The sequence below is a fragment of the Crocodylus siamensis genome, chromosome 1 (genome assembly GCF_052110815.1).
Source record: "Crocodylus siamensis isolate JL-2025a chromosome 1, ASM5211081v1, whole genome shotgun sequence".
Lineage (NCBI taxonomy): Eukaryota > Metazoa > Chordata > Crocodylia > Crocodylidae > Crocodylus > Crocodylus siamensis.
Window position 1 is genome coordinate 175706358 of NC_143395.1, and position 17101 is coordinate 175723458.

Sequence of the window (17101 nt, forward strand, 5' to 3'; positions counted from 1 at the left end):
ACCAAATTGGTGTTACACATAAATAAGGTTGGGAATAAAATGGAGCGACATCCCTCAAAAGAGAGGAGTTCCAAAAGGCATTTCATTTTGATTTCTGCATTATAGTTCTCATTTCAACTGCCTTTTCCTGAATTCAAATAACTTACTGGTGCCACAATCAAATACCTTGGGGCACTCAAACTTTTGGCCCCATGTACCAGATAAATAGCACAGGTTAGGCCCCCGCATCTCACCCTAACATACTGGGGTCAGGCCTCATGCTGACCCTGCATGCCCAATCTAGTGAACAGGCCAGATGACATGGTTCGGGGGGGGGGGGGGGGCCTGGATCTGACCTGTAGGCCAGGGGTTGAGCACCCCCAGAATGCACCACTCTCTAAATGGTTGGATGTACTGCTGGAACTAGCTGTGCATTTATTTAGATTCTTTTCAGGGCATCTTCCTTTTTTCACAACTGCAGTCTACCAGAAGAGACTTCCACCAGCACACTAATTGCTGAAATCAGAAGATGCATATTTGACCAAGTTTAAATAAAATAAATACCAGTATATAAATCAACTAATCTTGCAAAAGTTAAACGTCATTTTTTTAAGTCTATAAGCTTTATTGATACTTGGTTTTTTTGTTTTTACATTTCACAATGCATTCCACGGACTTAGTTCAATACAGCTTAAACCGCAAGTGTATAAATTTTCAATTTCTTGCATAACAATGTTCGAAATTTCCAAACAACATTTGCAGCATTAGATATTCGGTCCACAGTTTAGCAGAGTTTGAGAGACTGTAAAAGTATTTACTCAAAAATCAGCTACAGTATATTTATGCAACAAAGTTTACGCTGTAGGTTTCATATATATAGATGTGGAAGTTCATTTGTACATAGATGCTTTTTTAAAACTGATGCTAGTGCTCCTAGAAATATTTTAATTGGTTTTCAAGCTTGTGCGCTATGGAGCTAGTCCTAAAAAAATCAGTCAAGTCTCTGAAATATCAAGCACTGTGGAGCAGCTGAAAGATCTAAGCTTTGTGAAACACATATATATATATATAATTGGCAATTGATAAAACAATAAAATCACAATACAGCTATACTCAATACCAAAAGCAAGGTTGTCAAACTTGCTAGAACGGTATATTCTTCTAAAACATCTCATTTTAGAAAACCTGCATCAATCTACACAGACCAGACACAGCGCACAAACTGGGAAGTGTTAGCCTCCGCCCCACCTGCACTACTTCTTCTGGAACGCAGCAGGACTACCTCTGATGAAGCATAATGTACAGCTTTCTTAAATCTTTTGAATTAGCCAGTGCTGCACACAGGATAAACAAAGATGAGTAGTTTTAAATCCATACATAGCAGCTTACAATACTTAAGATGATGAAACACATGGCAGTCGAAAACAGGTATTTTTCCCTCAAACACTGCGTTGCTAAAAAATAAAGATCTGTGAAATTGCACTGCAATGTCAAGGTTTTGCTAACCCCTGACCCTCCCCCACACAATCCAAATGAGTATTTCCCCCATTACAGATGAACATCCTATTGATTGGTTGCTTCAAATTTTTTTACTCGGTTTTACGCTTCAGTCCAGGAATCTTAGCTTGGATCCTACAGGAAGAACAGGGAAACAAAAGGAAAAGCATATAAGGAAAGAAATAAAGTGAAGTTCAAAGCAGAAAACACTCTCAAAAACATCACTGTTTGGATGGTAATAATGCATACGTGAATAATAGTAGTAAGGAAGCTGGTTCAGCCATGATCTGCAGAGGACTTAAGGCTCTCTCCACTGGCCTCATCCATATACTTTTAATAGAACTGCATGATTCAAGCATTTTCTATCAAACATTTTAACTGCACCAGCAAGAAGTGAGATGGTTCTTTGCATCTTGCAGTCTTTAAACAAGTTGTGGGCATTTTTTTCCCCTACCAATTGTAACAACCTCCTGAACACCCACAGGCCATACTTCAGGAAGTCTATGGAATCAGTTTAAAACAAGCAATATAAGCAAACTCACTTGGCCATCGCATCTTTGACATTCTTGTTCACAAGTCCCAAATAATGGTCAATTTGGGCCTGAAAATTAAAAAAACAAAACAAAACAAAAAACAAGAAAAAACAAACACACACAGAGAAGTGTTAAATGTCAAGAAAATCCCTTTCATGTCCATAAGTTATCTGTGTTCCTACACGGGGGGGCGGGAGGAGCAGTTTGCTAACCCTGAAAATATGCTAAAGCAAAGCAAGGTGCCATCAGGGCATTTATTTTCATGCTTCAGACTATGAACAGCATTTACAGAACACAGGTATACACAATTTGCCTCTGCTCTCTCCCAGTTAGCAAGTGAAGCATCCCAGCTTCTAGTGTAAACAGCGCTCTACTGTAGTCAATGCCTGGTGGTAAAAATGGTTCCTAGAATAACATGGACAGGCAGAGGCTGGGTTCATTGCAACAAGCACTACCAGCTGCAAGACAAATCTCACAGTTCCCTTGTACCCCATCCTATCCACAGACTGCAAAAAGTGCCATTGGAGATCAAGCTCCAGGAAGCTGCAGGAGCCGTATCTGCACAGGCAGCCAGTCAACATTGAAGCCTGCCTTTTGAAACGCATGTAATGCAGCAGGGACTATACATGAGCTTACACTAACAAATAGTCCATCAAGTGCTCTATGCATTTCTAACTTGCCCAATTATCAGCAGTTCAAAAACCCCTTCCTCATTCTCCCACTTCAGGATGGATAGCCAAGACCCTTGGGCACAGAGAACAAGTACATTCACCATCCTGCCAGCCTGTTTTATTTTCAGGGACTACTGGTACTGATGCTTCCAAAACAAGGGATTTGTCTCTACCTCTGCCCTATACAGGTAAAAGGGGGGAGAGGGGCAGGGGGGAAAAGAGTGGGATGAACTGGTAAGCCCCTATGTTCCAGCCAGCACCATGCACCTGGTCAGTCAGATCCCAAGGATGGCTTGCACAGTGCCAAGGCAGCCTTGATTCCTACAACTGCGATTCAAGTGACTGACTTCCCAGTACATGTCAGCTCTCCAGCACTTCCCAGTGGGAACTGGGATTTGTTCAGCTCCTTGGCATTCTCTGGGCCATGGGAAACTCCATGAGGCTGGACTCTTATTTCTAGGCTTTTAGAAGGCACCACTGGTTGAAGTGAATAGGATGAGGGAACCTAACTTAAAAAGACTGGGAGTCTTTTTTATTTCCTCAAAGCCTTGGGACTCCCTTTAGATTTTAGGGCACCATTTTCTAGGGCTGGGCAGCCTTGGCTGCATAGATGGGCTTAAGTGGAGATGCCACGAATCTGTACAAACTGGTCTGTCCCTCACTGCTCTCTTCATTTAGTCTCCCAGCCACTGATAAGCCCGTACCAGAAATCACTTGCCCTGCTGCCCTGTGCCCTCCTGCATCCAGTTCCTGCCATAATCCATCTCCTTTACTTTATTCTGAACTCTGCTTCTCTCCCCGCCCCAGTTAGTTCAGCTGACAGATGTACTGGAGGTGTGCTAGCCTGTGCTGAGTTCTCTGCAGTGTTCTAGCTACTGCTACAAAGTCTACGGACTCTAATCTTAATTGAGACGCCAACTCAAAGGAGCGTTCTCCAAACACCACACACTTTGCATTTACATGCAGTGCTGCTGCTTTGTACCAGACAAATCTGCACAGAGCAAGAGTGAAAAACCATGCTAATCAGCCCCATCCTAAAACTGCTGACATGGGAAGCCTTCACCCACAGGGGAGAAGGCAACTACACAAAGCAAATCTGGCCACCAGTGTCAATATACTAATGGCAATACTGCTGGCTGTTGTCAGAACAACAAATGTTTCATAGTTAGAGGTTTGGGAGATTAAAGTCAGATTTCAAATTCTTAAGCATTCCAGATTCAACAACAAGAGGGATTTTTCTTCTTTAAAAACAGGATACTAAATGGATCATGTTAACCACACACTCACCTGATGTCTCTCATAAATAACAGGAACGCTGAAGAGTGAAATCAAAGCTGGAAAGGAACAGAAAATGGGTTAGATACAGACAAGACTGAGATGCTGGTCAGCTAAAATTTAAATCCTGCTTGTATTGCTTGAGGTTTATTTTGAGGGTGAGAGAAGTAATTACATTACAGTGCAAAAATATCTGGCTGAAATCTCTCAGTTCAAAGTCTGTGCATCTGACATACAATGGAGGATATTTTCTTTAGTGCAGATGTTGGAAATTCTGCAGCATCGCTGTATAGGCCCAGAGCCAGAAGGGGGTATTTTCTGCTGAAAGGGTCAGTTACCCTGCTTTCTGGTCAGAACCTTGGCAGAAGGTGACCATAACCAATTTTTTCATTGCTGTATCACTTAAGGAGAACAGCAGTTAGCACTGAAGCCCAGTGACAAGCAGAATGGAGCATCTGTTAAAATGATGTTACTTTGCTCTAAAGAACCCTGGAGACGAATACTGAACCTACCACCTTTCCAATTATGGCACCATTTAAAAAGAAAAGATCATGTAGTAAACTGTATTTTCTACACTTGAGCAACAGGACGATAACATCTGAGCACTAAATCACTAAACTGCTCTGCCAGGTTCATTTTATATGTCAAGTATTAACTTGATTAAAGCACTTACCCAGTATCAGCAATGTCAGACCATTAAACAAGGCGCCAACATACGTGAACACCCACATCAACACTGCAAACTGAAAGAACACAAGTCAATTAGTCCTTAAACAAGCTAACTGGAAAGCACTAGTTAGCTGGAACCACCCTTTCTGGCAGGTGTGCCATAAGTTAGCCCCATGCCCATCAAGTGCCCTCTGATCCCTTCCTCTACCCAATTAGCTGCTCTGCTTCCAGCCTTATCTGCTGCTGTGCTGCCTGGTTCCTCCCCACCCTGCCCTGTGCCACACAGACTGCCTGTGCCACGTGTGGCGCCTGTGCTGCAGGTTGCCCAGCCACATTTGGATGCTAAATGAGGACCTTAAACAAAATCACTTTCTGAATGTATGAAGCTCAAAAACCCACGACACATTCATATGTCAAATATAATTATAGATGAATGACTAGATGGCCGAGGGGTTTGGTAATGAGATATGCAACCTCTCAGTTCTAGGTCACCAGTCTGATTTCAGCCCAAGTCAGCAATGAGTCAAAGTCGGTAGCACTTGCTGCCAGCTCCTCATCCCCTGCATTTTCCATCACGCATATCACAATCCTGGCATGCACGATTCTTTCCCTCCACTGCATACAGAGATCAAGTGAGGCCAGCAAAAAGTACAGTGTCTTGCCAAGTCACAGAGCTAGTCAGTGGCAGAGCTGGAAACATGTAGCACACAGCAAGTCTCTGATGTGGAGCACAGTCTCCAGTCCACAAGCACTGCACAGCTGCCCCTCATATGCAATGCAAACCGGTGGTGATATTAAGCCTTGCATCACTGAATAGACAACTGCATCGTAGATTCATAGATGTTAGTCAGAAGAGACTTCAGTAGGTCATCCAGTCTGACCCCCTGCCCTGGGCAGGATTTTCATAGATTTCATAGACATTAGGGCTGGAAGGGACCTCGGGACATCGAGTCCAGCCCCCTGCCCAAAGGGCAGTAAGTCAGCTGGGGTCATAGGAAAGAGTGCTGGAGTCAAACGACTCCAGCTAGGTGCTTGTCCAGTCTCCTCTTGAAGACCCCCAAGGTAGGGGAGAGCACCACCTCCCTTGGAAACCCATTCCAGATTCTGACAATCCCTACTGTGAAGAAGTTCTTTCTAATGTCCAGTCTAAATCTGCTCTCTCTCAATTTGTGACCATTGTTCCTAGTTATTCCAGGGAAATGAAAGTGTAGAAGTACCTGGGGAGTCAGCAGTCAGGCAGGTTATAATGGAATGTTAAAATACCTTATAACCTGCCTGACATCTGACTCCCCAGGTACTTCTCCACAATTCATCCCCCACCCCCCAGCCTGTCTTTCACCCACTGACTCCTCAATCTACATTTCACTAACTGCCTGTCTTGTATGCATACCAGCCCAGCCTCTGGCTTTTTTTTTACTTCTCATTCCATCCAGGAAGAGCACACACCAACTGCTGAAACTTCCTTAGCCTGATAAAGGGTTTTTGAACCCAAAAGCAGGCTTAAATATTGTTCTCCAACTATTTAGTTGGTCTAATAAAAGATATCAGATTCACCCAAAGAACTGTGTCTGCCTGTTAGCTTTGTTGATCATTTTGTCACCCTAACGACTCACGTTCATTATGGAGTCAACTATGACTCAGAGATCCCTTTCCACTGCTGTGCTGCTGAAAAAGGTCACCCCCCAGCCTGTAAGTGTGTTAGTTGTTCTTTTTGCCCAGGTGCAGCACTTTGCACTTGTCTTTGTTGAACTGCACCTATTTCGTTCATCGAAAGCACCATTACCAACCCCTTTTTTGCCAATTTGGCTCAGAAAGAAGCTAGACTGGAACGGGCTCTCCAGCCTTGACCGGTTCTGCTCGGTGGAGGCCCAGATCTGCACAGGCTGCTGTGGGGAAGTATGGCAAGTCTACGTTTCCTTTCACACTTGAAGCAGACATGCCTCACTGGCAAAAAAGCCTAAAATTCTACAGGGCTGAAAGTCGGGAAATGCAGGGTAGGAAAGACCCCTTAGTCCCTATGCTGCTATCATTTATGAGTTACAGACTGAATGCCCTAGCGTTTCACAGCTGAACACTTGTCAGACAGACCATCAAAAAAAAAATGCAACTTGGCTCAAATCCTCACAGACTGTGCCCAGTTTGTGCTTAGCACATAGTAGGATGCCTCAAGGAGACAGCTAACTCCCCCATCCTGGGGTCAGTTTTATGCTAATACTGAAGATAGTACAGAGGAGATCCCAGGTTGCTCTAATTCTGCCAGCCAGTACCAGCTCCAAAGAACAATCTGTCAGGCAAAGAACAGCTGGAGCACAGCCTGTCCCACCAGGTTTCAAACTAGCTTCTGTGCTAGGGCTGTAGATTTGACACTGCCAGCTCCATCTCTGTTTAGGATTCTTCTATGAGGGAAAATTCAGACCGTTTCCACACTGGCTCCTTCTGCACTGTTGTAACCAAGAAAGGATCAGAGACCTTCAATGCTCAAAAACACAGTGGATTTTACTGCCCCGTGCTATGCTGCATTTGCAAAGCTCTGAAAACATGTTCAGCACTGTAAAGAATGTGGAGAGATACAGCATGTTCCCCAAGGGCACTTACAGTCCAATGCACCAGATAGATCTGAGTTCTTTTTTTATGAAAGAAAGACAGTAGAATGAGGCAGAAGCAGATTTTAAGATGTGATGCTGCATGGAGAGAGGCATTCTAGACAATGACGACACTGGATGGAGCACACAGCTATGAGAGTAGGAGAAACATACCAAAGAAAAAAAAGTTACCACTAGACAGAAACATACTGAATCAATGCTGTGTGAAACACCGAGAAATGTTTCAGGATGTACAACTCAAGCCCATCACAGAGGGCCCCAACAGACGTTACATTTATGGGTGCAAGTAGCCAGTTAATCATGCCATAAATAGTAAATATACTACAAGTTCAGGCAATTAATGGGCACATGCAAGACACCTTTGTCTCTGGTTTCCATCATGCCTTAAAAACTGAATGTGTCAGAGGGTAAAGCCCCACCATGCAGCCTGTTAGCTGCATGGTAGGGTTTTAAGCTCACCAGCTGGCATGGGGACAGCATGGTAATGGGGGAGCTCTACCATATCCACCAGCTGGCACCCTTTCCCCATGACAGTGGGAGCACCCCGGGGTAATAGGAGAGCCCTCCCCACTCTCCATCAGCTTCAGGTGCTGGCATGTATGGAGCTGGACAAGGCAGCTTTCAGTCTGTGAATATGTGGGGAGCCCATCAGCTGTAGCCTCAACACTTCTGGTCCCTTCTGAAGCCAAGGACTAATGGGCACCAATACATCTTTACAGGTGTTGGATGTTTCTGCATCTAAGGCCACTAGAAAATGTGCAGCTAATTATGAGAAAGTTGCAGTATTTCAAGTTCTATTCAATAACTAGGCTCTGCACCATCTTGCTTGATGAATGCAACAGTGCCTTTGAACTTTCCACTGAACATCAACTCAGGACTCGGCTCTAGGGCTAAAGTACAAACTGCTGCTCCTCTCTACATGCAAAGACAGAATTAGCTGCCTGGCTGCCACTTTATGAGACAAGACAAAACAGCACAGAGCACTTAGAAGTGCATAAATTAGGAGCGAATTTGTGACTTTCCCTTTGGGGTAGGAAGCACTGTGTGACAAGGCTTCACAACAGCCTAGAGTAAGACTCTTCCATCAACTATATGATAATATAAAGTCACACTTTGCTGTTAGAGCTCAGAGAAGCTTGACTCAGTCATCCAAATATTTTTTGCATGGATATGCTAATTGCAAGAATTAGGGCATCAAGCTGATTAAGATAAATATTTAGAGTCATGTAGCTGAAGTGACTAACCAGATACTTAAGTATTCTAGGTTAAATCAGGCAGAGGCAGAACAGACACAAATCAATCATTAAACAGTAGCAGTGCCAGACAACTACCATATATTTACTCAATTCCAAAATGAGGTGTCCCCCGCTTTAATGGGAGGGAAGGAGAAAAAGCAGCTCCTTAGTCTTGGAATCAAGTACAGGGGGCAGGTAGCTGTTGCAGCTCTGGCACTAGCCCCAACTCAGGGGCGGCTCTAGAGCTGCAGCTGCTGCCTGTCCCCACCCCCCCACCATCTTCCTCCATTATCTTTTTCCTCCCCCCAAAACACTGGCAGGCTCCACCTGTGCTGAAGCCTGGTGCACAGAGCCTGGCCCCTTAGCAGCTGTGTCAGCACTGTACTGCTACTACAGGGTCAGGCTGGGGCCAGGCTCTGTGCACCAGGCTGCAGCAGACAGTCTGCTGGAACTGGAGCAGGGGTGAGAGGAAGAGGGACAGGGAGAAGGAGGGAGAAGCAGAAGCTGTGAGGGGTAGGGAGAAAGATGGGAGGCCCAAGGTGGGGGGGGGGGGGAGGAGCAGGCACAAGGGGATCAGGCAGCAGGACATCAAGTGGTGGTAGGGAACAAGCTGCTTAACTACCCCATATCCCCTGCAGTGGTGTGGGGGGGGGGGGTAGAAATTTAAACGACAACCCCCAGGGTAATTGTATTCTATACATGGAATATTATAAAACAGACTTATATAGTTTCTATGCATAGAATCTACTTATTGGAAGATTATCTTAAGTTCAGGGTCATCTTGGATTTGGGTAAATATGGTACCACAGAAGTTATTCAGCAGCAAGGTTTATAATGAACTTTCAGCACTGAATTTGAGCAATAGAAAAAACTGAAGCCCAAAGCCCTAATTCTTAGACTTCAGAGTGCGGCAGTTAGGAGGAGTTGGCTGACTACGAAAGGTAGCCGCTTTTTCCCTTCAATTTTTTCTAAAAGCCTTTTACATCTATCGCTCCAAGGCAGTGGAGCACATGGAGTCCTGATGCTAATCACAGAAATAATATTGCTCTTCTTGCACACTCAGTACAGGAAAGCATGAACAACAGAATCTAAGGTCACTTTTTAAACAAGCTACAGCAATAGTCTTGGTTCTTCCTTATAATCCTGATGCGTTGAGCTTAGTGGATTCTTTACAATCATTATTCCAAAAGGCCAGTAATCAACTGCATGGCAGCCCCAAACATGACATGATTTGATGGCATATTTAAAAACCCAAGTGTCTGTCTCTCCAGGGTTCTTCAGCAAAATATAATAATGGGCACCATTAATCAGAACAACACTCAAAAAACATGAATCCAAAAGTAACCAGGCCTTAACAACATTGTTACTCATTACCAGGGATCCTGGTTCTCTCTATTTAAAGAAACCAAAATTCTCTGATAACCCCTCTGCCAAAACTTGCTTTTTCATTTTTATATACATCTATATCTATCATTGTAAATCTATCAATGTGGAAGCCTACCAGTGCCTCAATTGTTATAATAATGTAAATTCTAAGTACCTACACATTTAAACATTTGATTTTACTTGTTTTATCATGGACAAAAATCAGAGCTCCCCCTGCCCGCTTTGCTCACCAGGATCCAGGTCCAGCTGTGGCTGTCCCCCCCTACCCTGCTTTGTGGCACTGAGCAGCCCTGATATGGCAGAGTCCCACACTCCCAAGCCCCAGCCTTGCCAGTGCCCCTCGCTCTGCACCCAACCCCTCAGTCCCAACTCATTGCCCCCTACCATGCCCCAGTGTGTAGGAGGAGTGTCCTGCCACAGGTGATACAATAGGTAACATGTTGGGGGGAATGGGGGAGGGGAAACATCTGTCCCCACCATATTACTGTACTCACTTTAAAAAAAGGGAAAAATTCATGTTTTAAAAGGAGAAAATCCACATTTTTCCATGGGAAATGGAAAGTCCAGATCCCTGCTCATTATACAACCTATGGATGCATTACTATAAAAGATACACACACCCAGGTCACAGTACAGTTTCTACTTCGGCTTTCCTTGGGCAAATAAAGCCATTTTTTAAAATTCTGACAAAGCCATTAAGCTTTTTCGCTATTTATAGTATAAATATTTAGGTTTCATTTTTAAAATCTTACTGTCTAAAAACATCTTAGTAATTATTAGATCCAGATTTTACTGTCAATGTAAGTACATAGAATAAAAATCTGGCAACATGAAATATTGTTACATGTAAAAGAAATGCATCAATAAATTGCCTACAACCAATACGTTTAAGCAGATGAGCCATCTTCAGTCATCTGCCATGACTTTTAATATAATCAGATTACATGTCTAAAAAAAAAAATTTTCTACAACAAACCGTGAGGCATCAGGATTGCGTAAACCAGCGTTGTATTTTATGTAATGGGCAAGAATTTGTGAGTGCAAGATTTTCTATTAGACCAACTATGACTGTTTTTAAGCACCATAACTTTAAGGTAAAATGGATTCAAATTTCATTCCAAGATGAATTCACCTATTCCAATTTTGCTAAAAAGATCAAAAAGAGAAAATCGTGTCAAACAGACCAAGCCCTGTTTTACCTCCTTTTACCACAGGCTATATAGCTTTTTTTTTGTCTTAAGAATTCAAGAAGTCATTAAGTATCAAAATCTGACTCTGGTCACTTAACAGACATCCGGTTATTACCATAACACAAAATTTCAGTCAGACAGCACTTGGAATGATTAGTGTACTAAAGGTGGCTTAGTGAGCTAAAAATATTACTATAAGCATAGTAAGCAAGACACCTCAAATTGAGTCCTAAATTGTTCACCTGTTCCTTCAGGGTAGAGAGGGTATACATTCAGCCCCTCAGTCAGACAATGAGTGCTGTGTAAGATGAAAAGGAAACAGCAGCCAAATTATATAGGCAGACTGCAGAAACATTCACTAGATGGAAATAGCAACTGATCTGCTTAAACCACCTTGCTAGGTGACTGTAGGACCAGACAGAAATGGAAGGTACAGAAAATAGGAACTCATCAGTTCTTCAGGAAGATAGTTGCATAATTCAAACCTCCCTGCTGTTTAGGAGTGGGAAAGAAGAAAGGTGATCCTAGGCACCTTTAAGTTTTGTTATTAAGCTTGCTTTTGTTGGAAGCTTGTACAACATTAGAGAATGCATTATATTCTTGTCAAGCTCAGCTTCAAGTGTAATGTTCACACAGTGACCTACAGCCCCTTAGGATACCTATAAGCTCTTTGGTGTTTAAGATTAGCACAATGGGAAACTGAAGCTAGCTAGAAATTCATTAGGCTATATTGCAATCCTTAAGGAACTGCAAAAAAAAAAACTTTTGCAAGATTATTTGTATTTTACCATGCATCCTAAAGCACTTCATGAACAATTTAACAGAGAATTCCATTTCAAGAAGCTAAGGCTAAGGCTAACCAAAGGAAGCATCTGGACAAACTATGATAATGGATTTAAATGTAGCAAGAAGAGCAGAATTATCTGAATCAACTTGGGAAAGAGCCTTCAAGTAGTGGTTTTAAAATGTGACAGCTGAATCCAAACTAAACTCTTCTTAGCAATTTCTGAGCAACACTCAGTAAGATTTTGCCATTGCTAATTGGGCTCCACTGTCTGTAATAAGGTATATATTTGCTACTATTACATACACACTTAAAAGCCTGAGCTTTTGACCACAATAGCCGGTAATGTTTAAATCCTGTTGCATCTTCTTGGCTAAGCAAAAGCCAGATGCATTCACCCCTAATACAAGAGAACCATAACTATATGCTGACCATTGACAACAACATTTGAATCAATGAGCCTGAAGGCCAATAAACAAATGTACATGAGTCAGACTGTTTGATTCCCCACAAACTCTGAGTTTTGAGGAATGTATTTCTGACACATTCTAAGCATTCACAATACAGTTCAAGTCAAGCTTTTTTTTTTTTTTTAAATAAGCTCCCTTAAGGATAGCACATTGCTAATTCCCACTGTCCTGTTGTGTTGCTTGAAGTGCTAATAGATTGCCTCCAATGCACTATACAAAACTATAGAAAGACTATCTTGTTGATACATTTAGAGGCTTTGCTTGTAGGTGGGCACGTCCAAACCAAATACTTGATTCAGCTAGCAGACAAACTCAGGCACAAAAGCTGTTACTAAACATTGCACTGCTAAGCTTCTATATCAGGGAGAAGGGACCATCATTTGCAAGGAATGCTGTCATGTCTATAGTGGTATACTGAATACTTAATCACTTACCTTCAGAGAATCAACCAAGTCATCAACTAGGAAGAGGCGTCTCAGCTCCTTTACTGTGCCATTAACATGACCAAGCACAACATTGCTGTACTTCTGAACAAGCTCCTCAGACACAGCAACGTCGGACTCCAAGTAAGCTCTGGAAGAAGAGGGTCATTTGTGAGATTTTTGTAGTAACTCAGCCAACCTTTTCACATGGTCATCTACAAACAGGAGTTTCTTGTGCCAAGCAGAAAAGGCTCCCAGTTGACTGAATAAACCCACCATCTCTGCCCAACTCTTCAGACCAGGGAGCAGTGAACCCAGAGTAAAAACCCCAAAAGCTTAGAATTTAAATCACTTTCTGTTGCTGAGGTTGGATACTAAATAAAAAAAATTGAATGGCACTTGAGTCTCTTATAGACTACAATTTAAAAGTGGGTAGCTAATTAATGTTTACAGCACATTGTCTACACTAGACGATATGCTCTACCTCTAGTACATGCTAGTATAACCAAACCAGTTCTGCATTTGTTTTAAAATATACCCTGCTTTGTCTGTCCTAGGTTTGTAAGAACATGTTGGCTAAAACAAAGATATTGCATCTTTTGCACTTTAAGGAGGCCAGCGTGGGTAGAAGAGACTGCATTTCTTTTTGCTGTATAGAATAAGACTTCAAACTACAGCTTTCCCCCCTGGTGGTTTTTACTTTATGATTTCAGGAATGGTCTGTCAAGAAATACCCACATTATAGTGAAAGTGACTGTAAAACTACTAAGGATACGACTGAACAACAACAGACAAGAGTGAAACTGATTAAAATGGGAACACAAGAATTTTAGTCCCAATAGTCCAAGACTGAGTGTCTATTAATATTCACTTCACCTGTAGGACTAATTAACATATGCTGCATTCACCAAACAGTCAGAAGTCAGGTTACTTTAACTACAACATAAGCAGCTCACACTCCACACTGCAGAAACTTTGTTAGCAAAGACCAGACAGATGCTTGACATTTCTCAGGCAAAATTAACAGGTAAAGTTGTTTGGGTTTTTTTTAAAGACACACACAAGCAATGTCATATTATAAATCAGCAATACCTTAAAAAATAGACACAATTTTCACAAGATCTTCACAGCTCACTTTAAGCAATGGCAAAATGATGGGCAACTTGACCAGTTTGTCAAATGGAATTTCTTAAAGCCAGTGACAGTAAAACTATTCTAGAGAAGGATTCTAGCCTGTGAGGATTAATGCCTCACTTGAAGAAAGTGAAAGGTTAAACACACACAAACTTGTTACAAGACAAGTTCCTCCACTTTGCCTAACTTTCCAGATGGTTGAGCAAGAGTTCTGGGTATTCCCCACCCCGCCCCAAAAAGAGATGCCATTCCAGTTACCTTTAAAGAAGTGCTCATTTTTCTATGCTCCATCATTTCATTCTACACTCAAATTTTAGATTCTTTTAATAAAAAAAGGGTCTCTTTTTTAGGGCCAAGTTCTATACTGTCTCACATCAGAAAAGGGCTAAACCTGTTCACACAGAACCTCCCCAAATGAACCCACACACCAAAATATATAGAAGGGTAACCACCATGTGTCAGCTGCCCCTTGTCTACCAGCATGTCTCTCTTCCATCATACACCCTCGTATTTGACCCTCATCTCTCTCTCAGCAACCTGTTTCAGTCCATCAACTAGAAGTACAGTACATGAACCCACATGCGCATAACCTTCAAGGTCAAAATCCGGACCTGTGACTTTGAACACCCTGCTTGCACCTGAAGCTGTATACACATAAATAAAGACTATCTAGATGTTCACAAAGGCATCTAGGAAAACCTTAAGCAGCTTTCAGAATTAGAAGAACATATGTATGTTATTTCCAGAAGGACATCACAAGTAGAGTAATTATAGGATGGGAAAATATGAGGGGGAAGAGCCTTTGCACCAGCTCAGACAGCGTGTTCCAGTTGTAAGGAAACTGGATGAACAGGGCCTAGAGACTGCTAGTATCGGCAAAGAAACAGAAATGAAAGAGACAACGCAGCAATAATTGGGATGAGCATCTGGGTGATGGCATCAGCTAGACAGACAGAAAAGGGTTCCATATCCTAGCAAATATGGATTTAACAATAATTTGGGGCAGATTGAAAACCTGTAAGAGAACTGGCGGAGTAAGCTAGCAAACTATTTCTTAAATCAAAGGCTGTCCTTTTAAAGCAGCTTCTCCAAGGCTGGTCTTGCTCTGCTGAATGTTACTGCAACCATGGGTTTATTATCTACAGCCTAAATTGTGATTTTGTGGATCAGGAGTGAACACCAAAATGACATTCTCTTGCAGAATTTTGGCCAAACCCATTTTAAAGAGAGACAGAACCTCAGGACTGGGGTTAGCTTCTGCAAGACGACCATCCAACTACATATGCATTCATGGAATGGAAAAAAACAGAGCTAAGTTTCCACATAAAACCTCTCTTGCTTTAGTTTTGAAAATTGCAAAGGGGAGACAGAGAAAATCTCTTTTAGTATGCTTTCACAAGGAGGAAAAGCTTAAAAAGCTACTGCACATCAAGATTGTCTGGAAAGAAAGATGAACTGGTAGTAGCGCACAGATTAGCAGAAGAGCTGTAAATGCAGGAGAAGCAGGACCTTTCAGAGGGTGCAGGGAAGGAAGAGAGACAGGGCCATAACATTCCTGACAGGACAGAGGCAAGCAGTTGTTGGGTAACAGGTGAAGGAGACTCCATACAAAGAGAGAAACTGAGCCCTCTTAAGAATTTCTCAAATATATTCATGTGAAATGTAACTGCCCAAACTTCTGCATCACATAGAACCTCAAACCTTCACACTGCAGGATCTTCTAGACCAGTATTTACACAACATAATCATCTGTTCTCTGTGGGGATTTCAGTGAGCTCAGTCATTATTTAGGCATTCAGTCTTTACAGCTTTCCTAAAAGTCTAAGTTTTCGTATGTATCCTTTATCATGTCATAATAATACATTATAAATGTGATTTCAGATGCAACAAAAGATAAATTTAGAATAGAGTATAGGCACAGTCTAAGAGTTAAGCATACCGGTAAGAAAAAAAAAAAACTCCATGAAAAAGGTATTAAGAGAAAAAAGGTATTTAATAACTTTGATCAAACAACTGTATTACCGCTCTACATCTAACATTTTCAAAACAGTACAGCTGCTGCTGTCACTGGGTACCTGAGGCCTGAATGAAGTACCAATACGCAAGTCACTAAGCCACGCTGAACTCCATAAACCTTTTCTATGCCACTGGAGTTGCTCCTGCATATTTGATTTCTTTGAAGAGGTCAGACAGTCTTAAATCCATTTTCCTTACCATATATTGTGTCCAGTTTTTTGTTAAAGTCATAATCATGTTTAGGAGTAGCCAGAGTAGAAAAAACAAGCTGCACCGTGAGGCGGCGGTTTCTGTTGCATCACAATGAGGCAATATATGGTTTAAATGCAGTTACCTGCACCTAAAGTTCTGCTTGAATAAATACGTACTTGGTATCGAAGAAAAACCTCACCTAAATGGGTGGCCTTCATCAGACTTTTGGATTGCCTGGATAACTCCCTTGTATATCCTAAAGCTGATCGTCACAGAAAGCAGGGCCAAGGCAATGTAAGCTGTCACACTCACGATGCTGAATACTGTTAATGAAAGGAGCAGGAACAAGCTGGCACCAAACACCACTCCTGTCTTCTTAATGTCTCGCCAGTAAAGGAGGTCAACAACTAAAAAAGTTAAAAAGGTAAGAAATTAGAACACAAGACCTCTTACATCCATACAACAAGAGTATATTTGATTTATCTGGATAGTGAAAGTCTTAAATAATAGGACTCAAGACCTTATTGTCAAATGACATGTCTAAGTTATATTATGTAATTAGCATCTTGGAGACCGCCTTAGACCCAATTTTTTGTATTGGACTAGAATTCTTGGCATTATTTCAAGAATATTTGCTAAAATTACAGGTGCAATTCAGCCCTGAAGAGAGATTACATGAAAAGGAAGTAATTTTATCAGCTTTCCTTTTCTTTCGACAGTATTCAGATTCATAAATCAGCTTACACTTCAACAGACAGAGCTAAATTCAGCTACCAGGTGGATACTCTTTCTACCCAGGGATAAAAGACAATTAATTATTGACTGCCAAACTATTACACCTGTGCAAACTCAATGGAGGTAATGGCACTGCACAAGATCACCACAGACATTGTTTTAAGCTAAGTGGGTTGTTGCAAAGATGTAATGGAAGAAATAATTGGGTGATGTCTGATGATTGTGATGTTTGAGATGGGAGGACTCCAAGTGGATTTTCAGAGAAGGATAAATTTGCAGAGCCCGAGAGAAAAAATGTTCAGTTTACATG

General features: G+C 41.9%; 1 protein-coding gene across 5 annotated transcripts in view; it reads right to left on the reverse strand.

The window, feature by feature from the left end:
• Positions 1–580: 580 nt before the first annotated feature.
• RTN4 (reticulon 4) overlaps positions 581–17101 on the reverse strand; it is a 61025-nt gene continuing 44504 nt past the window's right edge. For all 5 annotated transcript variants that reach the window (XM_090049538.1, XM_090049545.1, XM_090049550.1 and 2 more), the window contains 6 exons: positions 16256–16463; positions 12727–12865; positions 4629–4698; positions 3968–4014; positions 2019–2077; positions 581–1611 (listed from right to left, as the gene is read on the reverse strand). In XM_090049538.1, coding sequence (XP_089905664.1) covers positions 1569–1611; positions 2019–2077; positions 3968–4014; positions 4629–4698; positions 12727–12865; positions 16256–16463 — 566 coding nt within the window. In that variant the 3' untranslated portion in view covers positions 581–1568. The remainder of the gene's footprint in view (positions 1612–2018; positions 2078–3967; positions 4015–4628; positions 4699–12726; positions 12866–16255; positions 16464–17101) is intronic.